Raw genomic sequence first — 24186 nt, forward strand, 5'->3', positions numbered from 1 at the left:
GCGGGGGTGGGGCGGGACGGGGCGGGGCGGGGCGCGGGCCGCTGACAGGCTGCGAGCGGTGGCGGCGGGCTGTGGCGCAGCGCGGCCCCTTTCCCCTCCCTTCCTCCCCTCGTACCGCGTTTCCCTCCTCGGCCGAGCTCGGTGGCACCACGGGAGGAGGAGGAGGAGGAGGAGGAAGAGGAGGGGGCCCGGGAGCAGGGAGGGGGAGGCCGCAGGGATGAGATAAGCGGGCGGCGGGCATGGAGGCAGCGGGGCGGCTGTGCCGAGGGACGCGCTGAGGGGGGAGGAGGAAGAGGAGGAGGAGGAAAGAGGAGGAGGAGGAGGAGGAGGAGAGGCCCCGCGGGGCGGCTCAGGTGGATGCGGGGAGCGGTGTGAGGAGGGCGGGGGGGTTTTTAGGGGGCAGCGGTTCCCAGCGGGCAGCGCTCGGTGCCGGGGGGTTCCCCTCGCCTTTCCTTTCCCCCCCCTTCCCCCCCTCCCCTTCCCCGCCCCTCCCCTTCCCTCCTCCGCGGGGAATCGGCGCCGGGAGGAGGCGGCGGTGGTAGGGCCGGAGGGGCCCCGAATACGGGGCTGCCCCCACCGCCACCCCCTCCCTTCCCGCCCGCCTGGCTTCATTCCTGGAGGAGTTTTGGGTTTTGTTTTTATTCTTCCCCCTTCCCTCCCCCCGTTTTTATTTTTATTTGTTTTTTTAAATCTGCGTATTGATTTTTACACAAACAACCCCCCCTCCTCCCTCCGCCTGCCTCCTCCTTCCCCCCCCCCCCCCCTTTCCCCTCCCCGCACACACGAAGCCTCCGGGAGGGAAGCGGCCAGGTGAAATCTCCCTCTGTTTCCATGGACAACCCGTCCATTATCACCCAGGTGACTAACCCCAAAGAGGAAGAGATCCTGTCCTGCGCTCAGGATAAAGGTGAGCGGTGGAGAAATGCGCGGGGAGCAGCCGGCTTTCCTCACCCCCTCGCTGGGGACCTGGGGAGGCTGAGATGTTGGTGGGATGGAGGGCTTTGCTGGGGAACTGTCGGCTGGGCACGGCCCACAACTTGCCAAGGGGTTGGGCTGCGGGGTACGGATTAGAATCGGGGCTTAATTCAATAGAAGGCTTTTGTTCCGAGAGGCGGGGATGTAACTTTGGCAGGTTGTCACTGCGCAGCGCGGGTTCGGTACCTGCCCTGGCTTTGAGATCTATGCTTTGAGATCTCAGCTTCAGCGCTCTTTTTTTTTTTTTTTTTTTTTTCATTCCTCTTCTTTGGGATGCCTCCTTTCTGTCTTCTTGCTTCCCAGTCTTTCTCTCATCCCGTTTTCCTTGCGTTCGAGAATCCATGTAGCTTTCAGGTCTGTGTTTTTTCTTAAAGGCTGCTTGTCGCTGGAAGAAATGCAGGCAACTTGTAAAAGCTGCTGGCCATCCCAATGGCTGGGTGGATCAACAGCTGTTGCTTGCGTAAGGCGTCGTGTCCAGGCGCTGTTTCACTCCAAAATAAGATGGATCCAGCTCGGCCAAAGGAGCTGCTGCTCCTTCAGAGCCTGGAAGGCACCGGTCCGCCATCGCCTTCTTCCTTCTTGGAAGCTCGGTGGGATCTTGGGCTGAATCCTTGCAGATGGCCCCAAGTGGTGCTGGCAGGAAGAAGGTGCCTCTTCAGGGTTGATGGGAACAGAGTCCTACGTTTGGAATGGTTTTGGAGTGCTGGGTTTGTGCTTCGTTGCAAGCAAGGGAAAAAAGGCAGGAATTGCTTGTGCGCAAACATTGTGGCAATGTTGTATGATGTAGGTATGGTGGTAGATCTCCAAATGGTCTGCAAGTGGTAGGTTGATACGTTTGCTTTTCGGACCTGGGCATTTGATCCCCAGGATGCTTCCATTTTTGCGTGGCTCACAGCAAAGGGGTCCTGGGCAGCTGCAGAAGTTGCTGCTGGTTGCTGGCAAGTGAAAGGCTCACGCCAAGTCACCGCGTGCTCATCTCACGTGTGCTGCCTGCAAGAGGAGGATGGAGATGGATGTCAAAAACATTGTGTTGTTAAGGTGGGATGTTCCACTAAACCAAAAGATGATTTTCTTCTTTTTACTTAGATGATTGCTTATGTTGCTTGCTTTTTAATTTGCATTGCTTGAGCAGTGGCACTCTGTGCTGAGGCCTTGCTCATCCCTGGAGATTACTGACGTTTCCTTCTCTTTTGGCAGCACTGAGTATGGGGTGTCTGTAGGAGCACAGCGCTGCTGCTCTGCCTGTGACATCTCCTAAGGCTGCTTTGGAGCAGATTTATGTCACACAGTGCTCAGATGGTGCCGTGGTCTTAACAGCCTCTGTTATTGCAGTGCTGGAAGGTTTTGGGTAGCATTGCTAACAGCTGGTCGCAGCCTTAATGTAAAAAAGGCAGTTGGGAGAAACAGGAGAAATTGGCAGCTCCAAATAAGACTGAGCATCAAACAAGTGGCTTGAGTTCAGCCAGCTACTCTGTGTATCAAAAATATGCATCTAACTTGCATAACTATGCAGTAACTTGCATAAGATGCATTGTGTTCTTGCTATTGGTTTGTCTGGAGCAGAAAAATCACGATGGGCTTTAATTACATAGAAAGGGCCTTGCAGGCTGCATGCAAGCACTGGTGGGCTGGGGAGAGCAGAAGGAGGGTAGCTGGAGTTGAGCAGGCGAGAGTATGAGCTTGGTACAGGAGGAAGATGGGTTTTTTTCTGTATTTTTTTAAGCTTAGTCAAAGTGCATTTGGACTGATTTACTGCTTCGCAGCGTGGTGGTACGTGCTGTGTGGTGAGCCTCGAGCATGTGAGAGCAACTGTGGCAGGGGAGCTCTGCCAGCCCCCTGTGCTGGGCTGGGAAGGAGCGCTGCTGCCTGCCTGTGCTGCTCCCGATACAGGTTTTTCCTTCTCCCATTGCTGAGGTGTATGCAGCTAGCAAAGACCCACTGTGTTCCCTTCCCTGCTGGGCTGTGTGTCACCTCACCCGCTGCTCTGTTCCGTTTCTGAAGTTTGGGCCAAGCTTTTGGGTAGGATGAACTCCGGGAGCCCGGAGCTGTGGTGGTGAATGGAGGAGCTCGGAGCGAGAGCACTGCTGGGTCTGTCTGAGCACATTGGTACAAAATGGCTAACAGCCATCCAGGCACCCTGAACTAACTGTTAAGCTCATACAAGTATCATCCGGACCTGTGCTCTTCTGCAATTGTGTGATACAGTGAGTTACAGTAGCACTGTACTGTGTGAGCAGAGGCTGTCCAGCCCCGTGGCAACCTGCATTCAGCACTGGGTTGCAGGAATATGGTCCGGGAGTGGCTTCAGCAATTGAGGTTTCCGTAGGATTTTTGGAGCTTCCATTGGTGTTTCTTATGACGAATGAATTTTTTTCTTCTCCTTAAGCTGTAGAGAAGCAGTGAGTAACTACTAAATAATGCACGTGTATACTTTGGAGTGTTGGATTATTTTTTTCCGATGTTTTTGAAGCTTTTAATGAAGTGTGACTTCAGCATTTAGTTTGACTGATTTTTATTAGTATGTATTTATGTTCTAAAGGGAGCTTAATGCACAGTATATGCTTATGGTCAGTTGCTCCTGTGGAAGGGGAGCGTGGTTGGCAGGAGCCAAAGAGCTGTGTCCTCACCATGGAGCAGTTCTGTTTTTTAAATAAATATTGTGCTTTATAAATATAAATGTCCAACTATTCTCTCGCTAATCCAGACGTATTAAAAATGTTTTTTGAGGTAAGTGAGGCTATGATAACTTACTAAGCTTATTAATACTGAGAGGGAGCTGTTACTTACTCTTAACAAACACCCAAAAATTTAGAAAGTGGAAAAAACCAGCTCTTGGCACACAAACCATTCCTTAATGTGTTGCCACACGGTGGTGCACTGTATTTAGTTGTCTATCAGAATGAAAGCTGAACGCAGAAAGGTGCTACAACCCTGCTTTATTATAATGGCAGCGTTTGCTTTGCAGTGCCTGCACTGCTTGTGGAGGATTTTGGCCTCGAAGCTGTTAAGTCAGTTCTGAAAAACGAACACGTTCTCCCATTTGGAAGTGCTATGTAAGCGATCAGAAATGTTTTAAACACTGAAATCAGGAGAAATGCAATTCCCTGATAGGTTAGCGGCCCTGTGCACAGCAAGGGGGTTGAAACTAGATGATCATTGCGATCCTTTTCAACCCAGGCCATTCTATGGTTCTGTGAAGTAAGAGAAAGAGTTCTTTGCAGCACTGTTTTGTGCTGTGATTTTTTGTTGTGGTCATTTTTGAAAACTGGAAGCGTTACCAAAGCTTGTCTCCAGATATTAAAATGTAGATAGAATGGTGTGTTGTATCAGCCATAAATGGGACCAATTAAAACAACATGAAGAAAAGCTAAACATCTGACACAGTGTGATCCATTTTATAGATAAAATCAGCCATTTCTGCTGCTTTTATTTTGAGAGCATTTATTCTTTTTCATCAGTTGGACAGTGACCTCAGTTACATCTCCAGAAAAGCAGCAGTGATGCACTGAGTATGGCAGAGGGAGTGTGGTTGTGGGTGGGTAACATGTAATAGCCCAGAGAAGCAAATCCCCATTCTTTTAAATCTACGTGCTTTAATCTCTTCTTCATAACTGATGTAAGTCCTGGTGCTTCCATGGGGCTGGTGTGGGAGCAGTGCAGTACCAGCCCAGTTCTTCTGTAGGTACCTGGTCCTTCAGACGCTGCTATTCAGATTTCTGCCTTCACATCCATCCTTCCTGACTTTGGCAACGTTTGTCAGACAGCTGAGCACCTATTTTCAGTTATATGGAACACCTGAGTGTTTCAGTGTGTCTACAGAAATGTGTTTTCTTCTGTGATGAAGCAGCTGGGAAGCGTTCAGAACGAAATGTAAAGCATTGCTAATTGTTTTTAATGAGCAGTGTCACTCACTGAGGGTACCTTCTTAAGCAGGCGAGCTTTCATTCAGAAAAATTGGATAAAACAAACAGAGCAGAACCAATAAAGGCAGTACTACCATGTAAAATAGCAAGTACTTAAGATCTAAAGTTAAAAGCCGCTTCTGAGAGCGCAACCAAAGTAAATCCCTAATTGTATCTTCTGCAAGATGCATTTTGAAAATATATTAAAAATATTGAGGAGCCTTTTTGTCATTACTTCGTCAGAATTCAAAGTGCTTAAACATCTGGAGGCATTCAGGGCCAGGCTGGATGTGGCTCTGGGCAGCCTGGTCTGCTGGTTGGTGACCCTGCACATAGCAGGGGGTTGAAACTAGATGAGCATCGTGATCCTTTTCAACACAGGCCATTCTAAAGATACATCAGTGTTCCTGGGACAGTGTCTCAGGAAATTTGTATGGTATTATCTCCAGATTTTTTTACTTTAAAGTAGCATGCAGAAATGGAAATGGAAACCACATCGGCAGTAGGTTGGAATGTGAATTGCTCACAGAGGGTAAAAATTTAAATCATTAACTAATGACATAGCTGTTACATGAAACCAGAGTAACCATACAGTAGGTTTTATGTTCCTGGGAGACCGTAGTAACCTGCAGTAACCCGAGGTTTGATTTAAGGTGGCAGCTAACAAGCTGCAGTGTGCTGGCAGTAACATGGAGGATAGCTTGCATGAATATCTGGTATTGAGTTGGTGTCGGTGAGCTGCAGCGCTGTCGTTTCTTCCTACTGCATGCCAACTCCATTTCACGTTTGTTTCAATGCAGCAATTTAAGTTGAGCGTTGAGGAGTTTACCACACCTTTTTTGAGGGGGGGGGGAAGAAAAACAAAGTTGACCTACATTTGGTCAATTCAGCATTCAGAAATGCAAATAGCATTTTCTGAGATAATCGCTACAATGCGTCGTGATGGGTGCTGCGCTTCAACTTTCACAGCTTAATCTGCACATTGCAAATCAGCTTCCGGATAACATGTCCAAGTTTGTTTCTTTAAAGTGATACCACATGAAAATGCTGGGAAAGTGAAAGCTAAGAGGAACCAAACTTGCTTGTCTGGGTCAGCGTTGGTGAGAAGTATTGCTCCCATTGCCTGCTAGAAGGCTTTAGTTGTGTTTTTGGTTGTGTTTTTTTTCTTGAGGCTTGTTTTTCTGCCACACAACACTTAATTTATGAATTCTGCTGTCTTGTAGGAGTTGTAATTCAAATATGAAAGTGGCTGCAAAGTAGTTCTGGCCAATGTATTTTGTATGTTGAATATTAAATATTCACCCTGTAAACAAGTAAGCCTTTGTTTCGTGACACTGTGTAACTTCTTCATTGGAAGAATTTGTTAGCAGTGTCCTCCATGTTTGTTGATCGATGATATTTTCCCACTGGAAATCCAATTTTAGGCAGTCCTAGGAATGGAAGTGTGAACTTTAGGAGTGAATTACTCCAAACTTACCCTATGGAGAATTTCCTTGATGTTGTTTGGCTGACTTTGAGTCACATTTGAGTTATTTCTATGCAGAAGGATTAGGAGACAAGGGGCAGAGTAGAAGGTAAGAACTCCTGGCTCTTGAGGGCTACCAAGCCCAGCGGTGGGGCAGGGAATGGGTCTTGTAGGTACTCCTGGCCCACAGAGTGGCCTTCAGCTTGCTCTGACCACATTCTTGGCCGTGGATGATGATGCAGCCTCGCTAGGTGTCTGAAGACCCCATCTGCATTGCTGGTGAGGATTGCACATCGTGCAAGTCGTTGCAGAAGTGGAGACACGGCTGAAAAATCCCACAGAAATCCCTTTGTGCGCCTGTTCTATGGAAAGATGCTGATAACTTCCAGGTAGGGTTGGTGTGGTGGTGCTGGGGAGAGCTGTGCACTGGTGGGCTCCCAGTTAGGGGCTGTGGAAAGGTGCCTTCTGGGCTGTGATGTAGCCAGAGATATTTTTACAGGTTCCATATTGGAAATGTTAATTTCCTATAAATGCTATTTTTACCAGAGTTTGATGCGAGCTCTTTTTATGTGGCGAGGTTAAGATGTAAAATGGACATAGATGTGACAAATGTGGAAGGCAGGAGTAACATCTAAATAGAACAGTAACATTCTGTTCCAGGCAGCCTGCTGTCCTATCAGTTTGGCCTTTTGTTTATTCTTAGTGTTTGCTATAAGACAAAATGAATTTGTGAATCTAAGTGAGTCTCACACAGTCTGGTCTTCTCAGTACCGTTGCTGCTTTGTGACATAGGTATTAGGGATAAAAATACAAGCTTTAGGCAAAACTTGTATTTAGGAGAAAACTCGTTGTGCACTGTTGGGCCTGCATGAAGTTTGTAGGCTTTGCTCTGTGTTATCAAAACGATTGCTTACATAAAAGTGCCACAGCTTATTTTCTTTGTACAAGATGATAAAGCATGATTTAGAAAAGAAAGAACGAAAAGCCTATTATTGGAAGTGATTGGCTGTGCTAGAAACTAGAATTCTATTATCTAGGAAATTTATTGTGAGTTAAATCTGAATAAATTTATGGTAGGTTTGGACTTGAAGGATGTTGGGTTTTTAAAATGAGATTTTTTTTCCTTATTTGTTTCTGTGGAGAAGAACTATTAATCTCCTCTGAACCTCTATTAGTCTTTTCCAAGCCTGATGGACAGGGGCGAATAAGAAGCTGCAGGCTGTGTTTTGTACTGAAGATCAACAACCCCAAATGAAGGATGTCAAAACCTCCTGTGTATGTAATTTCCTAAGATTTTTTTTAATTTTTGGTCGGAATTCAACACAGTTCTGTAGGAAACAAACCGCCGATGAATCTAAACCTGAATTTATGGTATGTGTGTTGGTGGTTTTGTTTCAAGCTGGGTCATCTCTCGTGGGTAATGAGCCAGTCAGTTCTCTCAGTGCTTTTTTTTCTCCCTGCTGGTCTTATAGAGTCTCCTTATTTTCTTGGTGGAAAGTGCTGTATTGATTTTTATTTTTATTTTATTTTTTAGTCACTTCCCTGCTCACCCTCAGAGCTCTCTTGCTTCCTCAATTGTAGCCTATGGTTTCCACTGGGATTAGCAGCAGAAAAAAATCCTGCCCTTTCCTTGTGTGCTGGAACCAGCAGTGAAGACTTAAACTTTCCTATTTTGTGAGTTGCAAGGCTGTCATCTCCACGGCATGGAGCTCCTGGCTCTGGGGTGGAGGTGGAGATGTGTCCTGAGCTCAGGAATGAGCTCCTGGCATTGTACGACATGACAGCAGCTGGACAGTCCACATCTGCACAGCTCCTGCTGCTGGTACAGTGATGTGTGGGGAGGGATCAGGACATGGAACTCTTCTTCAGAGTTAACGTAAGGGTGTGGATTTCATACATATAGTTCTTGCAGGCATGCATTGAAGAGCTTGCTTGTGCTACTGTTCTGTTTTTTTGTCCACCAAAGCTGATACGCACATACATGTCTGAATATCTGCATACTTGCATTAGATACCTTGATTGCACGTATGTGTGGCTATTTGAGATCTAAAAAACCAGAGAGTTCTGGTTTTGAAGTTGTTTTGTGGTTGCTGTTTGCTTGAGTGCTGAAGTTGGCAATTTTTCCTAGCTAGTTCAGATGGAAGCACACTGGAGGAGTGGTCAGTAGTGACACATTCCTGGAAGATGTTTGGTCATTTATCCCAGCTTATCTCTCTCTCTTGCTCTGTTTTGCCTTTTTTTTCCCCCTCTCACGTTTCTGGATTGTGGCAGCTGCCTCCCTGTGCTTTGGTGATGCTGACGTTGGAGGGGCTCAGAAGTTGGTGTTGATCCTGCTTGTGTGTGGGTTGGCTTTGGTATGAGAGCCTGTGGGAGATGTTGGGGAGCAGTATGGTGCAGCCATCAGGAATAGTTGGCCACAATGCTGTAGGAGCTGCCTGAAAAGGAGGCATTCTGTTTCTGGACTCCTTATTAAAATCTGGTGGGATTATGATCTTGATCTTATGCCTGATTCAGGATCATTGCTGCAGTGAAGATGTTTCTCTCCTCTTTTCCCTTTTCAACAATTGTTTAAAAATGTTGAGCAAACATTACGGTGTATTGAAAGGGAGGAGATGCCTGAAAAGTAACAAATCAACCAGTAGGAATGCTGGGCTGTTTCCTTCAGAACTGAAGTCAGAATGTCCGGTCTAGCTAAAAGGAAGCCTTTACTCATGCACCATGCAGGTGACCTAAGAATGGCTGCCAAAATAATTTACCTAGGAATTCCTAAACAGGGTTAGCTGACTGCAGTTTGCATTCATACCAGTAAAAATGATGTTCTAAACGTAGGGGTCGCATTCCAACATAGGAATTGTCATCTCTCAGACAGGGAAAAGGAGGAGGAGCTATCTTTACATAGTGACCGACTGCATATGTCGAGGATGTGAAGTGACATTCCATCTGAACTCATAGCAGCAGTTTCTCTGTGATGTGTTTAGGAGTGCTGGAAGACGACTCTTCACCAAATCAGCCATTGGCCACCAGCCAGTTCTCATGGCTCTCATGTTAGGAAGCTGGTTTTGTTGAGAATCACTAAGTTGAGAGTTTCGGAAAGCTGCAGGGGTTTTGTGTTCATTGGGGAATCAGAAAGAAAAGGGGAAGAGTGCTGAATGCAATCTGCATTGCAATTCATTTGCTAATTACAAATTGACATCAATTGAAAAGTCCCAGAAGGAGGTGGGTTTACAACATAACTGTAAAACAATTTGCATCAGTGTAGAGGTCTGTAAAGTGCTTATCCACAAAGGAATGAGATTTTAAGTGGATTTATTTAATCGGGGTTATCGTTAGTGCGTAGCTGTGGGACTCCTGTTTTTCCCTCACATATCGTGTCTTTCTGGAAGATTCCTTCTTGTGTTGAGATGTCAAGGAAGCAGGATGGCAGAGTTTAATGGAGAATGAAAGTGAAGCCTGAAAAAAATCCAAGAAATGTCTTTGTTAATTGTAAAGTGTATTGAATACCTAAATGGTTTTGTCTCCAGATTATCGTGATAAAGCTGACAATTTCAATGCAAGCTGTGCCCTGAAATTCAAATACGATTTATTATGCCCCATTAGAAATTTGAAAGCCTCCAGCAAATTTTTATTGCCCGTGCTGAAAAGGATGCTAGCAGCATAGATACAATACCACACCAACTCTAACTGGTACTGCTGCAAAGCGTGCTCACTGTTCGTGGTAAGATTGTTTTGTGTGGTGCTTTTTGTTGCTTTTTTTTGATTGGTTGATGTTTTTTGCTTGTTGCCACTCTTTTGTAAGGGTGTCATGGCAGGAGCAGGGTGAACAAATCAGACCTGGCAGTTGTGAGGCAGGAATCTGTTCAGGTCTCGTTCCTGTGTTTACATGTTGTGCTGTTGCTGCTGCACTTCCATGTGGGTGACCTTTGTGGCATCGCTGTGGCAGGCAGGTGAGCACTGAGAGTTCTTAATGTCACTGCCTCACTTGTGCTGGAGGTGATGGATTCTATCCCATGCCTTAAACTCTTTGTTTGCCTTGATTTTAGTAACTGAATACTGTTGCTGTCTCGTGTTCTAGATCTGTAGTATTTTTAAAAGGAGGTAAACAAGTTGTTTCAGACAAAGTCTGCCTCGGGTGCAACTGCGACCTTCACGTGATCCAGGGGACCAAAGCAACAATACAAAACCAGTAGTAGTAGCAGAGATAGAAGATGTGGAAAGGAAAGCAACCATGACAATCTGAGAAGACAGTATTGGGATGATGCTGAAAATCACACTGCCGTGTCCTCTTGAGCGAGTTAACCTGATGTTCGGGCTGTACAGAACTCCAATCCTTTGAGGAAGTGAGATGCGAGGGTATAAGGACATGCCTCTGTTTGAGTAGTGTTTGTCCTAAAACATAAGAGTAGCATGGGTTGTGTTTTAAAAATACCTTCAGTGGTACAAAAGACAGATAAAACACTGCTTTACAAAATACAACTATTTTAAAATATTTATATTTGTATTTTTATTGTGAAGGTGATTCCTCGAGTTCCGATAGGTCGTCTTTGTATGGTAACCCCCAGGCAGCAGATGGTCCTATCTTCCATTCTGCTAATAAGGTCAGTTAAAGATTTCTGGTTTGGATAATAAGGTCTCTGTTCTGAATGGATAATGATTGCGACTGGAAAACAGGGTCAGAGTTTTCACCTTTTTAATAGCTGGTTAGGTGATAGTCGGCTCGCTGGCGGTTGGGAAGTGCTTCACAGGAGTAAATGGGCTTTCTTACTTTAATTAAGGCCATATGTGTATAGCAGCTGTGATTCTCTGGGAATCTGTACCTTACGTTTTCAGTTAAATAGCTGATAAAAGGTTGCACTTGTACAGGAGATGGTCAAGTCCAGAGGGCAGATGTCTTCTAAAGCAGTTCAGATTTTGCTTTCTAGTTCACGTTCCAGCGTTTCTTCAGGTTGGGCAGTTGGCTGCTACAATGGAATAAACTGAGGATGTCTTTCTTTATCTGCTAGGATTGCTGTTTGGACTCAGCCTTCAGAAATGCTTTCTTTATAAATCTCAAGCATACAAAATGGCAAAAAAACAAAACACTTCTCTGCAGAGTTTGCATGGATTAATGTCTCTGTGAGCAGTTGGCATGTTATCGAGCTAGAGAGTTGAAAACTAACATGCTTAATTCTGAGTTTATGATCTGTTCCAGTGAAAGGGAGCAGCAGGGATTTGCTAGAGAGGTCACTTCTGTTTTTGTTTTTTCTAGAAGAATTACAATACATTTCAGTCAAATGGAGCAGCTTGGAGTTTCTTAACCTGAAGATACTCCTGTAGCAGAGTTTGGGCAGAATGTAACACCCGCATCCTTCCCTCTGGAAAACATCGCTTCTATTCATATCCCCTCCCAGAGGCTCAGTGCAATCCTTGGAACAATAACAGGAAAAAATAGCAGTGTGCTCGTGAAGCACGACCTGCCTTCTGGTCCGGGTGCCCAAATATGCCCCTTTGATTGCTGATGTGAGACTGCACGCAATTAGCCAGGCCTTGCGTGGTGCCAGGAGCTGCTTTGGGACCTGTGCAATCGCTGTGAGTGGGCTGAGGTGGCTTTTTTTTGGGCTGTTTGTTCACAAACACCACCTGCGTGCAGCTTTCAGCCTTTCCTGAGAAGCTGAGCCAGATGTTCTGCTGTCCCTCTGCTGTGAGTGCATGACCAAAAGGGATGCTGTATTGCTGTTTGGTTTGCAGTATTTTCTTGGAAATGCAGCTTTCAGTTGTCACTGGTATCCTAGTTACAGTCATTTACCTTGCTTGGAAGAGTCCTAAATAGTGCTCTACTTAAATATCTGGTAGAGTTTCCTCAGGCAAAATGTGGCTGGCAGTGCTGGAAGTCTTCAGGGCTGAAAGATGGAAATGTGCTCAGCACCTGGGAGGCACAGCACCAGGAGAGTTTTCCTCAGTTTGCTTGATAAACTTAGAGGTCAGGGCATCCTCCTTGTTCAGTATGCTTTTGGAATACTTTTCCAGCTGTTTGATTAAAGTAATCTTTGATCCTCAAACAGGATGAGCACGTGGCCATGTGTGCGCAGATGAGCCAGGTGGCTTTCTTCTCATGTTTGGGACCACATCACAGAGTCCCCAGGCTACAGCTCAGCAGTCTGAAGGCATCGCAGAGTAACAGGCAGGGGAGCACATGCAGCTTTTCTCCAACCTCTGATTCTCAGTGGATTAAACTAAGTGCAGTGAAGTTCAGAATCCCAGTTTCACCATTGACTTCAGCTCTGCAGGCTGCAGTGTGGCTGGAGGCACAGGCACACAGCTCTGCTCCTGATCTTCAGCCTTCTCTTGGGAACAGGAGGAGGAATAGAGGGAAAACTCAGCAAAAACTTTCCATGGGTGGTGGTGGTTTGCTTCTCTAAGTTTAGCAGCCTTGGGGGCGGCTGTTAAAACGGGCTCTGGGTTGTGAAACTGTTCTGGAGAGCACTGGGTGCAATGGGACTTGAGCATGGGTGGACTTCCAGCCCCCTGCTTTTGGCCATGCTGATTTAATCAAAGATTCAGTAGAGCATGGAAGAGATTTACCTACTTACCCTTGTGTAGGGAAGAACTTTGCAGTTTGCTGGCTGCTGAGCTTTGGACAACACACTCAAGTTCTCATTTCTGGGATTTTCGTGACCTGCTGAAGTCTCCATGTCATTGTGCAGAGACAGTCCTGGTATTAGCAGAGGCTCATTGTTCTGCATGTGGAGAAACTTCTCCTGGTGTCTGTTAGGCAGCCAGGGGAACAATATAGAGGGTTATGGAAAGGCTGCATTATTCTGGGAGCCTTTCTGGTGCTGTTTGCGGCTCCTATACGATGTTAGCAAACCTAAAAGCTGCAAGAGAATCTGATAAAATATCACCTCCTCTAATTTCTTCTCTGATGTGTTTGTTCAGCTGCCTTCCTGAGTGAGTAGCACCAGTGTTTTTTGTGTGCTCTTGCCCTTGAATATTGTATGCTGTTGCCCATTTCTATAAATGATAGGTTTCTAAAATCAGTTATAACTACTGTTAAATGAAGTATACGTGCAAGATCACAATCCTTTGTATAGTTACTTATGAAATATCATTGAAAGAAACTTCTAGTTCCCTGCTCTTCTGAAATCTCATGTGTTGAAGGAAAGCCTGAATTTAGGTATGAGGAGGGGCTTCTTGTTGAAGGAAAGAAATAGGACTGTGTGAAATCAGGAGTATTTGGAGTGGGATTTTAAGGGAGCTCATCGCATACATGTGCTGATAGTCCGGGGCAGGGAAAAGTCCAAAGTCTGCATCCCATTAAAAAAGCAAATATCTTTCTTTGTCAGCATGAATATTCAGGAAGCATACATTTATGGTGCTTGTAGCAAGATGAAATTTCCATAGCTCTTCAGAGCTAAAAGTGGTTAGATATTTTTCGAAGCTTCTTTTTACTCGCACTTCCAATGGCTTGGGTCTCATTTTGCTCTCAGCAGCAGAGCCCAAGCTGGGAGACCCTGCCCAGAGCTGGGGTCTGAGCTCTGACACAGGCACATGGGACAGACTGTCAGGCTTGCAATGCACTAACTTAGTGGTAGTGATGCTTCTAGAATCTTGCTTCAAGTCCCTGCTTCCTACGTTCCTCCTTTTGTGAACCTCACGCTGTAATATTTGGGAATGTTGTCTCATCCTGCAGGTATGCACGGCTTGGCACCTGGACAGGACTTTGTTAGTGAGAGCTGAAGCTGTAGTTCAAGGGGAGTCATTTTAATGCAGGTGCTTGCAAAGCGTTTGGGGTTGGGGAAATGGGTTTACAGCCAAGGACCGCCATAGGTTGATCTGTAAGCTCAGCTGTGTGCTCAGTGTGTGACTTAATGGCTCTGTGCTGTGATGCTGAGGATGAAATCTAGCTCCCTGCTGAAGCCTGACGCAGTAAGATTCATGATGGAAGTCTGCAATTCAGTAAATATTTACAAGGCATTTAGCCATTAGCTAGGTGCTTACATTCTTCCCCCTTTTTCTGTGATCAATGATTAACAAGGTGGTATTTTATTTCTGCTGGCAGGCTGTGGTGTTGCACTACCTCTGCTATTGATGTCCCAGGAAGTAATTTAAGGGAACGAGGGTGCCTAGTAAGGATGGGGGAAGAGGAGGAAGATGGGCTGATACTTCTGGGGCAGGTGGAAAACAGAGGAAAAAGGAGAATAAAGCAGCTAACATAAAGCTGGAGGAAAGATGGATGAAAGGTTTTTAAAGGATTCGGGTTGATGTAAATGTCAGTTTTTTAAAAAGAAAAAAAAAAAATCACCTTTCAGGTGTCATGCAAACCCTTTTTAGGTTTTCTTAGCTGGCAATATGACTTTATCAAGATAAAAATACTAAACTTTAATTTTCTGCTACATAAAAGAATGCATAAGGAAGGCTTATTGTTCCTATGAGGCTGGCTGGCTAATGTTAGAAAAGGGTTTTGTGGGTTTGTTTTTCAGCGCTGTCGTCTTAACCCATTAATGTTATTTCAGCTGTTGGAAATACTTGTGTGTAATTCTTTAAATAGCTGGGGGTTAGTGGCTGCATGTGCTTAAGGGGCACAAGCTGTACACAGATTCCTGTTGCCCACCTTCGGGTAGCAGCATGTGGGACATCCATAGGGCCCTGCTTGTCCAGCCAGCCTCTGTGTCTCCATGGCTGGACCCTTTGCAGCCTCTCTGGGGTTTTACTATCATTCTTAATGTTTAGGAGGAGTTTCTCCTGTAGCAGGCTTGATCCATTGCTGTGTCACTGTGTGCCTCCGTGAGCCTTGCTCAGTCTCTCTGTGAGCTCCCCTTAGACACCTGTATCTGCTTAAAATGGTGACGTGGATGTACAAAGGAATCATAAAACACTCGTCTAGCCAGTGTCACTCTTCTTCAAGCAGAGCTGTTCTCTTCAGTATAATGAATCTGCAAATAGCTTATTCCTGCATGTTGTTTGTAGTGATTTTCACTTTAAAGCCAGTCATTTATTCTGCTGGTTCTTCTTTCTGGGATCAGGAAGATACTGTAGCAACAGAGATCTCAAGGTGGGGAGCAACACAACTTTATTATGCTTTCATTTCCATCTAAGCCTTTCTTTTTTTCTTTCTGTTTTTATTAGTGTAATGACCTTCTGAAAGTATTTATCCTGCTGTGCTCTCCAGCTCTCTGAGAAGAAACAAAACCCCACTTTCACAACTGCTGTGTGTCAAACTGAAACTTGTGCAGTACTGTGATGGTGGCAGCTGAGGAGATGTGAAAGGGACAAGCACTGTCAAGCACTCTCCTCTTAGGAATTTGCCATGCTGGTTCTGGAGAGTGCATAGGCAACTAGCAGGTATTCACTGAAACATTGGGCATTTCACTCACTAAATCTTCTAAGTGCCCAGTGACATAACCAGAAAAATAACTGGGCTGAGGGTGAAGGTGGAGGCAGACTGGGGAGCATCAGACTTGCATGCCAAGGGGCTGGGGTGTGTTAGGATGATATCTGCAGCATCAAGCTTAGTAAATAGGAAGCTAACTTATACAGGAATTGTGCTTGCATCCGTTTGGCACAGTAGAAGCCTAAGAAGTGTGAAAGCCTTGTCTCTTAAGAAAGCTGGAAACAGGTGAGCTTAAAAGATGCTGTTAACAGAAACATTACGTTGGTTCCTATTTATAAGAGACCAGCAGGGTGTTCTTTCATTTAAGAAAAGCAAACAAAACTTCCTAAAAATGAGGCATAACAGACCCTTCATAGTCCTTCTGTATCCACTTTGAGGCCATCCTGCAAAACACTTCAAGATGCTCAGCTGTGTCTGTAGGCTGCTTTATGTGTGTATTCATGTGAAGGAGCTCTCAGTGCACCTTTCCAAAGATGGAAAGGGGAAGAATAAGCTGATTTTGATCATTATTCTTATTCTTTCTTTTAAACTCCTTGACAACTGAGGCCTTAACAACGTCATGACTTCACTTCTGGATAGTTTACTGTTGTCATACAGCATAATCCTGAAATCATTCGATGTTTATCTGGATTTAAAATTCAGATTACTTTCTTCTGCTTTCCAAGTTCAACCCTCTCTGCATGAAAGCTTGGTCAGATACCCCACAGCAGTTTTACATGGCAGATAGGTAGATTTCCTGTAAAACACATGGAAGCTGAGCCTCGATGAGCAGTGAGGATGGTGGCTGTACTCTGTGTGGTGTGAATGTGAAGTGGCATTGGGGCTGGTGTCACTGCTGTGCCAGCAACTGCACCATGGACTTTAATGGTACCGGGTTGACATAACTTATCCCTTTTCACTACTACTTTCATTCTCCTCAGCTGTAGAAGTGTGCTGCTGACAGCTGTGTCTGCACAAAGGTACAGGAAGAGCAGGGGTTAAAGGCTGCAGCAGGGAGAATTTACCTTATTTGCAAAACACTCTCCTGAGGTTGCAGGAAGCAATTGTTAAGACTAAGTAGGGGATTTTTGGTGGTGCCAGTGCAAGCGTTTGGGGTTTTCTTTTTATTATTTTCTCTTCTTGAAGTGCTGTGGATATGATAATCTTCCTGTGCTGTTCGAGTTCAGCGTTCCCAGGACGTGTAGGATGAATGCATTCCAGGTGCTGCTTCTTGCCCCAACTGCTCAGTTTTGCACAGAACCTGCAGAGGTGAAGCAGCTGAGTGGTTCACATGGCCTCGGGAAGAATGTGGATCACAACTTCTCAAATGCTGCTATCTTAGCATTTCATCAGAATACCACGAATGTTAATTTTCAGTGCAGGAGCTTCAAAACTGAATGGGGGGGGGGCTATGCCTGTAGAAAGCCTGCACTTCATTTAAAAAACCAAACCTCTGAATTGAATCCTGTCTTCAAAGAAAAGCAAGTATGCAAAATTTCCTTTGCATCTCCCAATAAAAGTCGGACGTATCTTTTCCTTAACATCAGCCTTACACGCTGAGTGCTGCTTGTTTTACTGCCATCATACCAACCAGCTTGTAAGAAGCCAGCTCTCTCCTGTCTATAAACTGTATCTCGATGGCAGGTTGCTTATGTTCTGTTAATTCTATCAAATAAAACGATTTGATGTTTTAATTACCACTTTGGCGTCCCGTGTTATTCAGGCATGCAGCTCTGTTAGAATCAATAGCATGTTTTCTCGTATTTTTGTTTGCTTGCTTTGGTGACAATATTAGGGTTTCATTCCGGTGTTTTACTTGGAAATTAACATATCATTAAGCAGCGTAATAAGATTCTCACACAGTGAAATGGCAAGAGAAAGCAGGGCATGGTTTTACAGCGCTGCTTCACTGCTTAATTCAACAGGAGTTTTCTGGAAGTGGATCTGTCAGTTAATTGGAGTTCTGTTACAGCACAGCAAAGCCAAAGCTGAAGCATTTTCAGTAAAAATGAACGTTTAGGGAGATTGTTTTTCTGTCATTGCTGAATGTTGCAAAACACGTCTGCTGGGACCACAGCCGTCCTTCCAGCTCAGTTCTGTGTGATCCAGGGACAAGTCCTCTCGTTCACCAGCACTGTTAGGTACACTTTTGTAGTACAGTGTGCTGTTTGGCTCCGATGGGCAAGAAGGTGTGTCTTCCTAACTCACATCTGGCAGGTTAACAGTTAAGAGTTTTTGCTTTCAGGGGCAGGAGGCTGCTCTGACAGCTTGCTTTTGGTGAACTACTGGAGATGCTCCTGTATGTTAGTTAGCTCTGCTGCTACAGCAGGGTTTGTTGCAGGGATCCTTTTCAACGAAAGCCCTGTTGAAACAGAGATAACGTACACATTGATGAGCTGCTGTCTGTGGAGTAAAGCACTTAAATGGAAAAGAGATTTATCAGAAGTCTTTCAAACACAAGAAGTTGCTGTTGACTCGCCTCCTCCAGCTGCTTCCTGGGATGCACTCGAGGAGGTTTCTCCAACAACACAGCACTGCTGCTTGGCTTGCTTGGGAGTGTGGATGGTCAGTATATCCTAGCAATGCTCCACGTGAGGCTCAGTGTAAAAGCCCTTGGAAATTTGGAGCATTTCTGCCAGCTGAGAGGAGCTGCTTCAGATGTTCTTGAATGGTGCGAGTCCTTGGTGTGGGGACATGGGATTTGCTGGCACTCGCATCCTATTCTGCAAGAGGCCATCGATGGGCTGCTTATTTCCTAAAACAAATGGGGTGTTAGAGGAGTGGTTAGTATTTATTTCTTGTGTTGTTGCCCATGAAAAGTGTGTTTTTCTCAAGCACCTCATGAAACATGGACCATAGAGTATCCAGAGCTGGAAGGGACTCATGAGGAGCATTGAGTCCAACTCCTGAACAAGGCTGCAGCTCTGTTCTTTTAGCATAGAATCCTATAGAAAACAAGGTTAATTCCTGGAAGGACACTGGGTTTGACCTTTTGCTGTTATCTTCACAGATAAGGCTGCTTTTACTTCTCTTTTGGACTGGGTGAGCTGCCTGCAGACAGTGGGCCAGCCAGGTTGTCCATGGCCACAGTTGCTTGTAGTGGAGCCTATGCAAAGAAATCTCATGATGGGAAGGTTGAATGTGTGTGTTGAAAGCCTGCTAGATGAACATGACAAATGTGCCTGTAGTCATGTCATTTGTTGCTACAAATGTGGTTTTCTTCATTGACTTGTGTTTATGTGCAGAGCACCTGAGCAATCTTGGGTGTGTGTGTCAAATGATCATCTGGAATCAGTGCAGTGCTAGAAATGTTTCTTGTTGAAAGAGATGGGTGTAAGTTCTGGGACCTCCTCTGTTATTTCTGTTGTATTGAGACAATGGTCATGGCTTGAAATTGGATGGGGACCTACTCGTGTCAGTCCTTGAATACCCATTCTGTTTTCTTCTGCTTTACTGGGGCTCCTTTCTAGTTGTTTTGTTTTCTTCCCTTTTTTTAGGAAGAGTTAATGGGAGTGCATTAATCCTTCTGTGAAGGTTTTTTTTCAGTATTTATGGTTTTCTGTTACTCTGGATGTTCTGACATATGCAGTGCTGATCAGAGGTTGTGCACTTAAAGGAGCTGTGGTTGGAGAGGGACTGTGAAGGAGAGGGACAGGCAGAGATTATCACAGGAGGGAGTTGGTTTGGCTGATTCCTTCACCTGTGGCAAATCCAGAATGGAGTATACCAAGCTGGAAGGGTCACTGAGTCCAGCCCCTGGCTCCACACAGGGCCACCCAAGCTCTAACCCAGCACTTCAGAGATGCTTTAGCTGTCTTTGTGCAGAGCAGCTGCCTGCAGCCCATGTTCCCACTGAGCTGTTTCGAGTTGCTTTGTATGAATGGAAATATTTGAAAATAATACTCAGCATAGAAGTAACAGTCCTTCACATTTTGGAGGCTGCTGCATTGCTGGTACATCACGGCAGCACCATTGCAGAAGATGAGTTTTGCAACTGGACAGTGGAAGAAGCAGCACAGCAGGATGTGTTCTGCCCCAGAGGGTGGTGGATATGGAATGGGCTGCCCAGGGCAGCAGGCCTGATCCTAACCTGGTGGAACTCATGGTGTGTTGGGGCTTTGCTTTCAGACATCGGGGTTGGGTTTGCGTGGTGCTGTGTAAAGCCAGGGGTTGGACTCGGTGATCCTTCTGGGTCCTTTCCAACTTGGGATGTGGTTTTATGGCTGTGGTGGGGTTGAGCACAAACTGTCCCTGTTAACATGGAAGATAGAAAATGCAGTAACTATCTCACTGAGTTTCTCTAGCACAAGAGGGGTAGAAGGAAGCTTGCAGAGTCTGACCTAGTTTCCAGTTAGGATGATTTGAGCAGGATAAGTATGAAGGAATATTTGGGTTTCTCTGGCTTTTTTTTATCTGCTTATTACTACTACTTACCTTTCCTGTGCTTTGTGCTTATCTTGCACATAGCACTGGGCATGGGGCTGTGGGGAGAATGAATCTGCATGCATTATGGTAGTGATAGGAAGAGCAAAGATCTGATCAGCTGTCAACAGGAAAAGGAAGTTAGCAACTTCTGATTCTCAAATATTTTATTAAGACAGGAGAGGAGAAGCTTGTATCAGTTTGACTAAGACTTTAATGGAGAGCAGATGGCAGATGACATCACTGGGTGCTTAGTAGCTGGTCTGAAACTGCACAGCTTTAGAACTATGAGTTATCTTCAATGCTTTGAGAAGAGTAAATAAAGTTCTATAAAAAACAACAACAGCAACGAAAACAACAGAGGAATAAATGTCAAACTTGAAAATTATGAATCAGGCAGCCTAATTTCAGTTCTCCAGAAGGAAAATGGGAGCATGAGGAGTCTTGTAAGAAAACAAGGAAACGGCATCCATCAGATTTTCCTTTCAGAGGTAAATCATGTGAAAATCTGATTTCTGTGGCTCAGTAACAAGGAAAGGTAAAACAAATTGTGATAAATTAGGTGAATCCTTTAAGCTTCTTAACTAGAGAACTGAAAGACTGTGATGTGCATATAAAATGGGTGCAGAAGTCTTTGGGGTAGGGGAAGTGGGACCACGCAGTCGAGTCATTAATGACTCAGTTAATGCTATGGAGAATCCATTGAATCAAACGGGTACTGAAATGAAAGCCACACTGAATGACTGAGCTGAAAATACGAAGGGACTGGATGAGCTGAATCCATATCCTGGTTTTCATATTACTTAATCAAAAAGTTTCAAGATTCCATGGAATAACACGCTGCGAAATCTAAGGAGGATGATCAGCTAGCTGTGTTGCTCGCCCATAGAAAATCCTGGGACTTTTGTTATAGCTCAGTTGCACAGCAGTAAAAAAGATATATGCCTGTTTACACATTCCAACGTGACGGCTGATTTGTAAGAGCAGTGAGGCCGTCCTGCTGTACTCTGCTTTGGAAAGACTTCTGAGCTGCTGTGCAAAACTCGAGCACCGCATTTGGATTTGAGAGCATTCCAAGGAGCAGGGAGAAAGGAGGCAGGCCACAGAAGCTGACCTGTTGTCAAAGGCTGAACAAATTAAGAATTTTTCTTTTTATCCTGGGGAAAAAAAAAGTCCTTGTTGTTTAGGTCAGGATTGAAAATATATATATTCTGCTGTAAAAAGAATCTGTTCTCCCTACTGCAGTTGGATAGGATGAGCAGTGATCTTGAAGGACAAGAGATGCTTTATTCTGCATCTCCTTTGCCAGATCTTGACATAAGAACTTTAGAGGTAAGAGTTTGTTTCCCATTATCTGTGGAGATCATGCAGTCCCAGTTTTTTAAAAGATGATGGATGGACAGGTTCTAACAGAAGTAGTTATGTGGATTATTTTAACGATAGAGAAGGATGGCTTTAAGTCTCAGTGACTGATGTGACCACAACACTTCAATAGGTGGGTTGCCAACAGAAATGGAAAATAATGCAGATGTTGGCATATGTTTTTTAATAGAGAAAACATATGTTGGTGGGGTTACTTCTGCAGGTAGTTCGTCTGTGTACAGTTTGCTTCCCTTCCTCCTCTCCATCCCTGGAGACACGCAAGGTGAGGCTGGGTGGAGATCTGAGCACCTGATGGAGCTGTAGGAGTCCCTGTTGGTTGCAGTGAAGTTGAACCAGATGCCCATTCAGGGTCCCTTCCAACTCAAACAATTGTATTGTTTCCCTTAATGGTACGGTGCTGTGGGGTATTATATATAAATGCATAGGGAATCCCTGTGATTGAACGTGAAATGAAACGAGAACATTTAAAAACATCAAGTTCATTCCTGCCATGGGAAGCACCTTGAATCAGCAGCATCATGTAACACAGAAGAGATGAGTTCAGCTGTCACTGAAGGCAGAATCCCTTTAGAGCAGCTGCCTTTTTTCTTGGCCATACCAAATGCTTTTGCAGAATGCGTGTAGGACTGACTTTTGGCCCTGGCTTAACTTAGGGGAAGCTGCTCAGATCCCTGCTTTTGTGATGCCCTCTGTGCATCCTGCCATGCTTTTGGGGCAGGTATGCAGCTGAGCACAGGCTGATGAAAGTGGGCTCATTGTGATGGTGCTCTCGATGCAGCAGTCGGTGCTAAAGTCAACAGTCATTTGTTGCTGTGCTGTCTTAACCAGCTGGCATGGAGCAGGCTGCAGAGCAGGAGCAGAGCTGCCACCTCATTCCAGAGAAACTCAGCCACCTTCAGCCTACAAGGAGAGAAATCAGAACCGAAGGTTCCTTTTTCCTCCTTTTACCTCCTTGATCCATTGCAGCCTTGGAAGCCAAGGTCTTTTGTTTGCAACCACCTCTTCCACGTCTTTCTGCCCAACTCTTGCAAGTGTGCTGGTGCTGCCTCTTCCTCCAGCCCCACAAAAGGCACTAGAAGTGCTTGAGTGTGACAGCATCTGCCTGATAGCAGCTGAAGCATGGCTGTGTCAAAGCACGTGGATACAGATCTTAAAAATCACTAAGGTTCAAAAAGACCACCGAGATTATCTTGTCCAACCATCCACACCGTAGCCACTGAGCCATCAGTGCCACATCTTCCCTTTTCTGTAAGACCTCTGAGGATAGTGACTCCAGCACCTCCCTGAGCATTCAGCATTGGGACGCACTTGGTTGTAGGGATGTTGCAAGATTTGTTTGTACCTTCAGAGCTGTTATCCTCACTCTGTTTTGACAAATGGTGTTTGTTCAACTGTAGGAATTTGTAAATCTTTTTCCCTCGCTTTTCTCTCAGAAACAGGGAGAAATAATCTCGCTGTGCAGCTCGCAGCAAAGATTTGGTCGTGAGAGCTCTGGGTGCTTTTTTTGCAAGGAGAAGCCGCTTGCAGCGGTAGCTGGAACAGAACAGAACTGAATGTGCAGGATTAAGCTTGAGGCCCCGGCTTCCTGTATAAGGGGAGAAGAGCGTTCTCAGCACCAAGTGCTTGCCAAAAGGAAAATGGGTAATGCACAAACATGGGCTGGGCGGCTCGCTGCTCTGCTGCCAGCTGCTGCCGGGCGGATTCCTGCTGGCGCTGGGGGCTGCAGGGGCAAAGCTGCCCCTTGGCGTTGCTGAAGCAAAAAAAAAAAGGTTTATTTCTGGGAATGTTCAGGTAAACAGCTCCCCATGTGAATATTGTTATTTCAGACTAAAGTAAATGTTGAGATGTAGGAAAAAAAGCCAGGAGTTTTTGGAAGGACAACGCGAGGAAATGACAGATTTTTCTTTGAGCCACAGACTTGCAGAAAGCTCCCAAACAATGAAGAGTGAAAGAAATCAGAGACACTGTTCCCAAAACATCACTGGGACCATGATTCCCTTTAAGAGCACTAAGAATCCTGTTTTAGTTGGGGATTCCAATGGAAACACTGCAGAATCTCTGATTCTCATGTCCTGCTCCTTGATTTGGCTTTATGAGGAGCCACCTGAAAACACAGGCCAGGAAGAAATTTTGGAGTGCTGGTAACTTAGTTTGCAACAACTTGAAAAGCATTTGCAGTATGTATATAAAGTGCATTTGTAGTAACTTGGGTAAATGTTAGAACCTTCTCCCTCCCTGGCTAGCTCTTGTGGGATGTAGTTTCATAAGGCAGAGCAAGGAGGAGATGGGCAGAAAGCTGCCATAGCCCCATTGCTGCAGCTGAGGTAGTCCAGTCTGTAACAAATTCCTTCCCACCACCAAGGGGCCACTTTGGCTTGTGGTATGGTCTAGTGGTTGGTGACCCTGCCTGTGGCAGAGGGGTTGAAACTAGATGACCTTTGAGATCCTTCTCAACCCAGGCCATTCTGTGATCCCTCCAGCAGAAGCAGTGTATGGGAGCGAGGACGGGACGGTTTGTAGGTTAGATTCAGCCTTCATTCAGCAGATTGCAGGCCGTAAGCTCCTTTCTCTGAGGACACCTTGTCCACTTCCTCATGTCACGAACTCACTGATGGCTTCCTGGCAAAGCACCCGCAGGCTCCCGGGGACTGAATGCTTCCAGCCGCAGGAGCTTCCAGATACACGGAAGCAGC

General features: G+C 45.4%; 1 protein-coding gene across 3 annotated transcripts in view; it reads left to right on the plus strand.

Annotated features, from left to right (window-relative positions):
- The first annotated feature begins 39 nt into the window (after positions 1–39).
- CTDSPL (CTD small phosphatase like) overlaps positions 40–24186 on the plus strand; it is a 72120-nt gene continuing 47973 nt past the window's right edge. Inside the window, exons 1-2 of one of the 3 annotated variants that reach the window (XM_048951720.1) lie at positions 40–353; positions 789–907. In XM_048951720.1, coding sequence (XP_048807677.1) covers positions 832–907 — 76 coding nt within the window. In that variant the 5' untranslated portion in view covers positions 40–353; positions 789–831. Of the gene's footprint in view, positions 354–751; positions 908–24186 lie in introns of those variants that run through there. The other 2 variants (XM_048951722.1, XM_048951721.1) reach the window with 2 other exon arrangements.

This window comes from Lagopus muta, chromosome 7 (assembly GCF_023343835.1).
Source record: "Lagopus muta isolate bLagMut1 chromosome 7, bLagMut1 primary, whole genome shotgun sequence".
NCBI classification, from domain to species: domain Eukaryota; kingdom Metazoa; phylum Chordata; class Aves; order Galliformes; family Phasianidae; genus Lagopus; species Lagopus muta.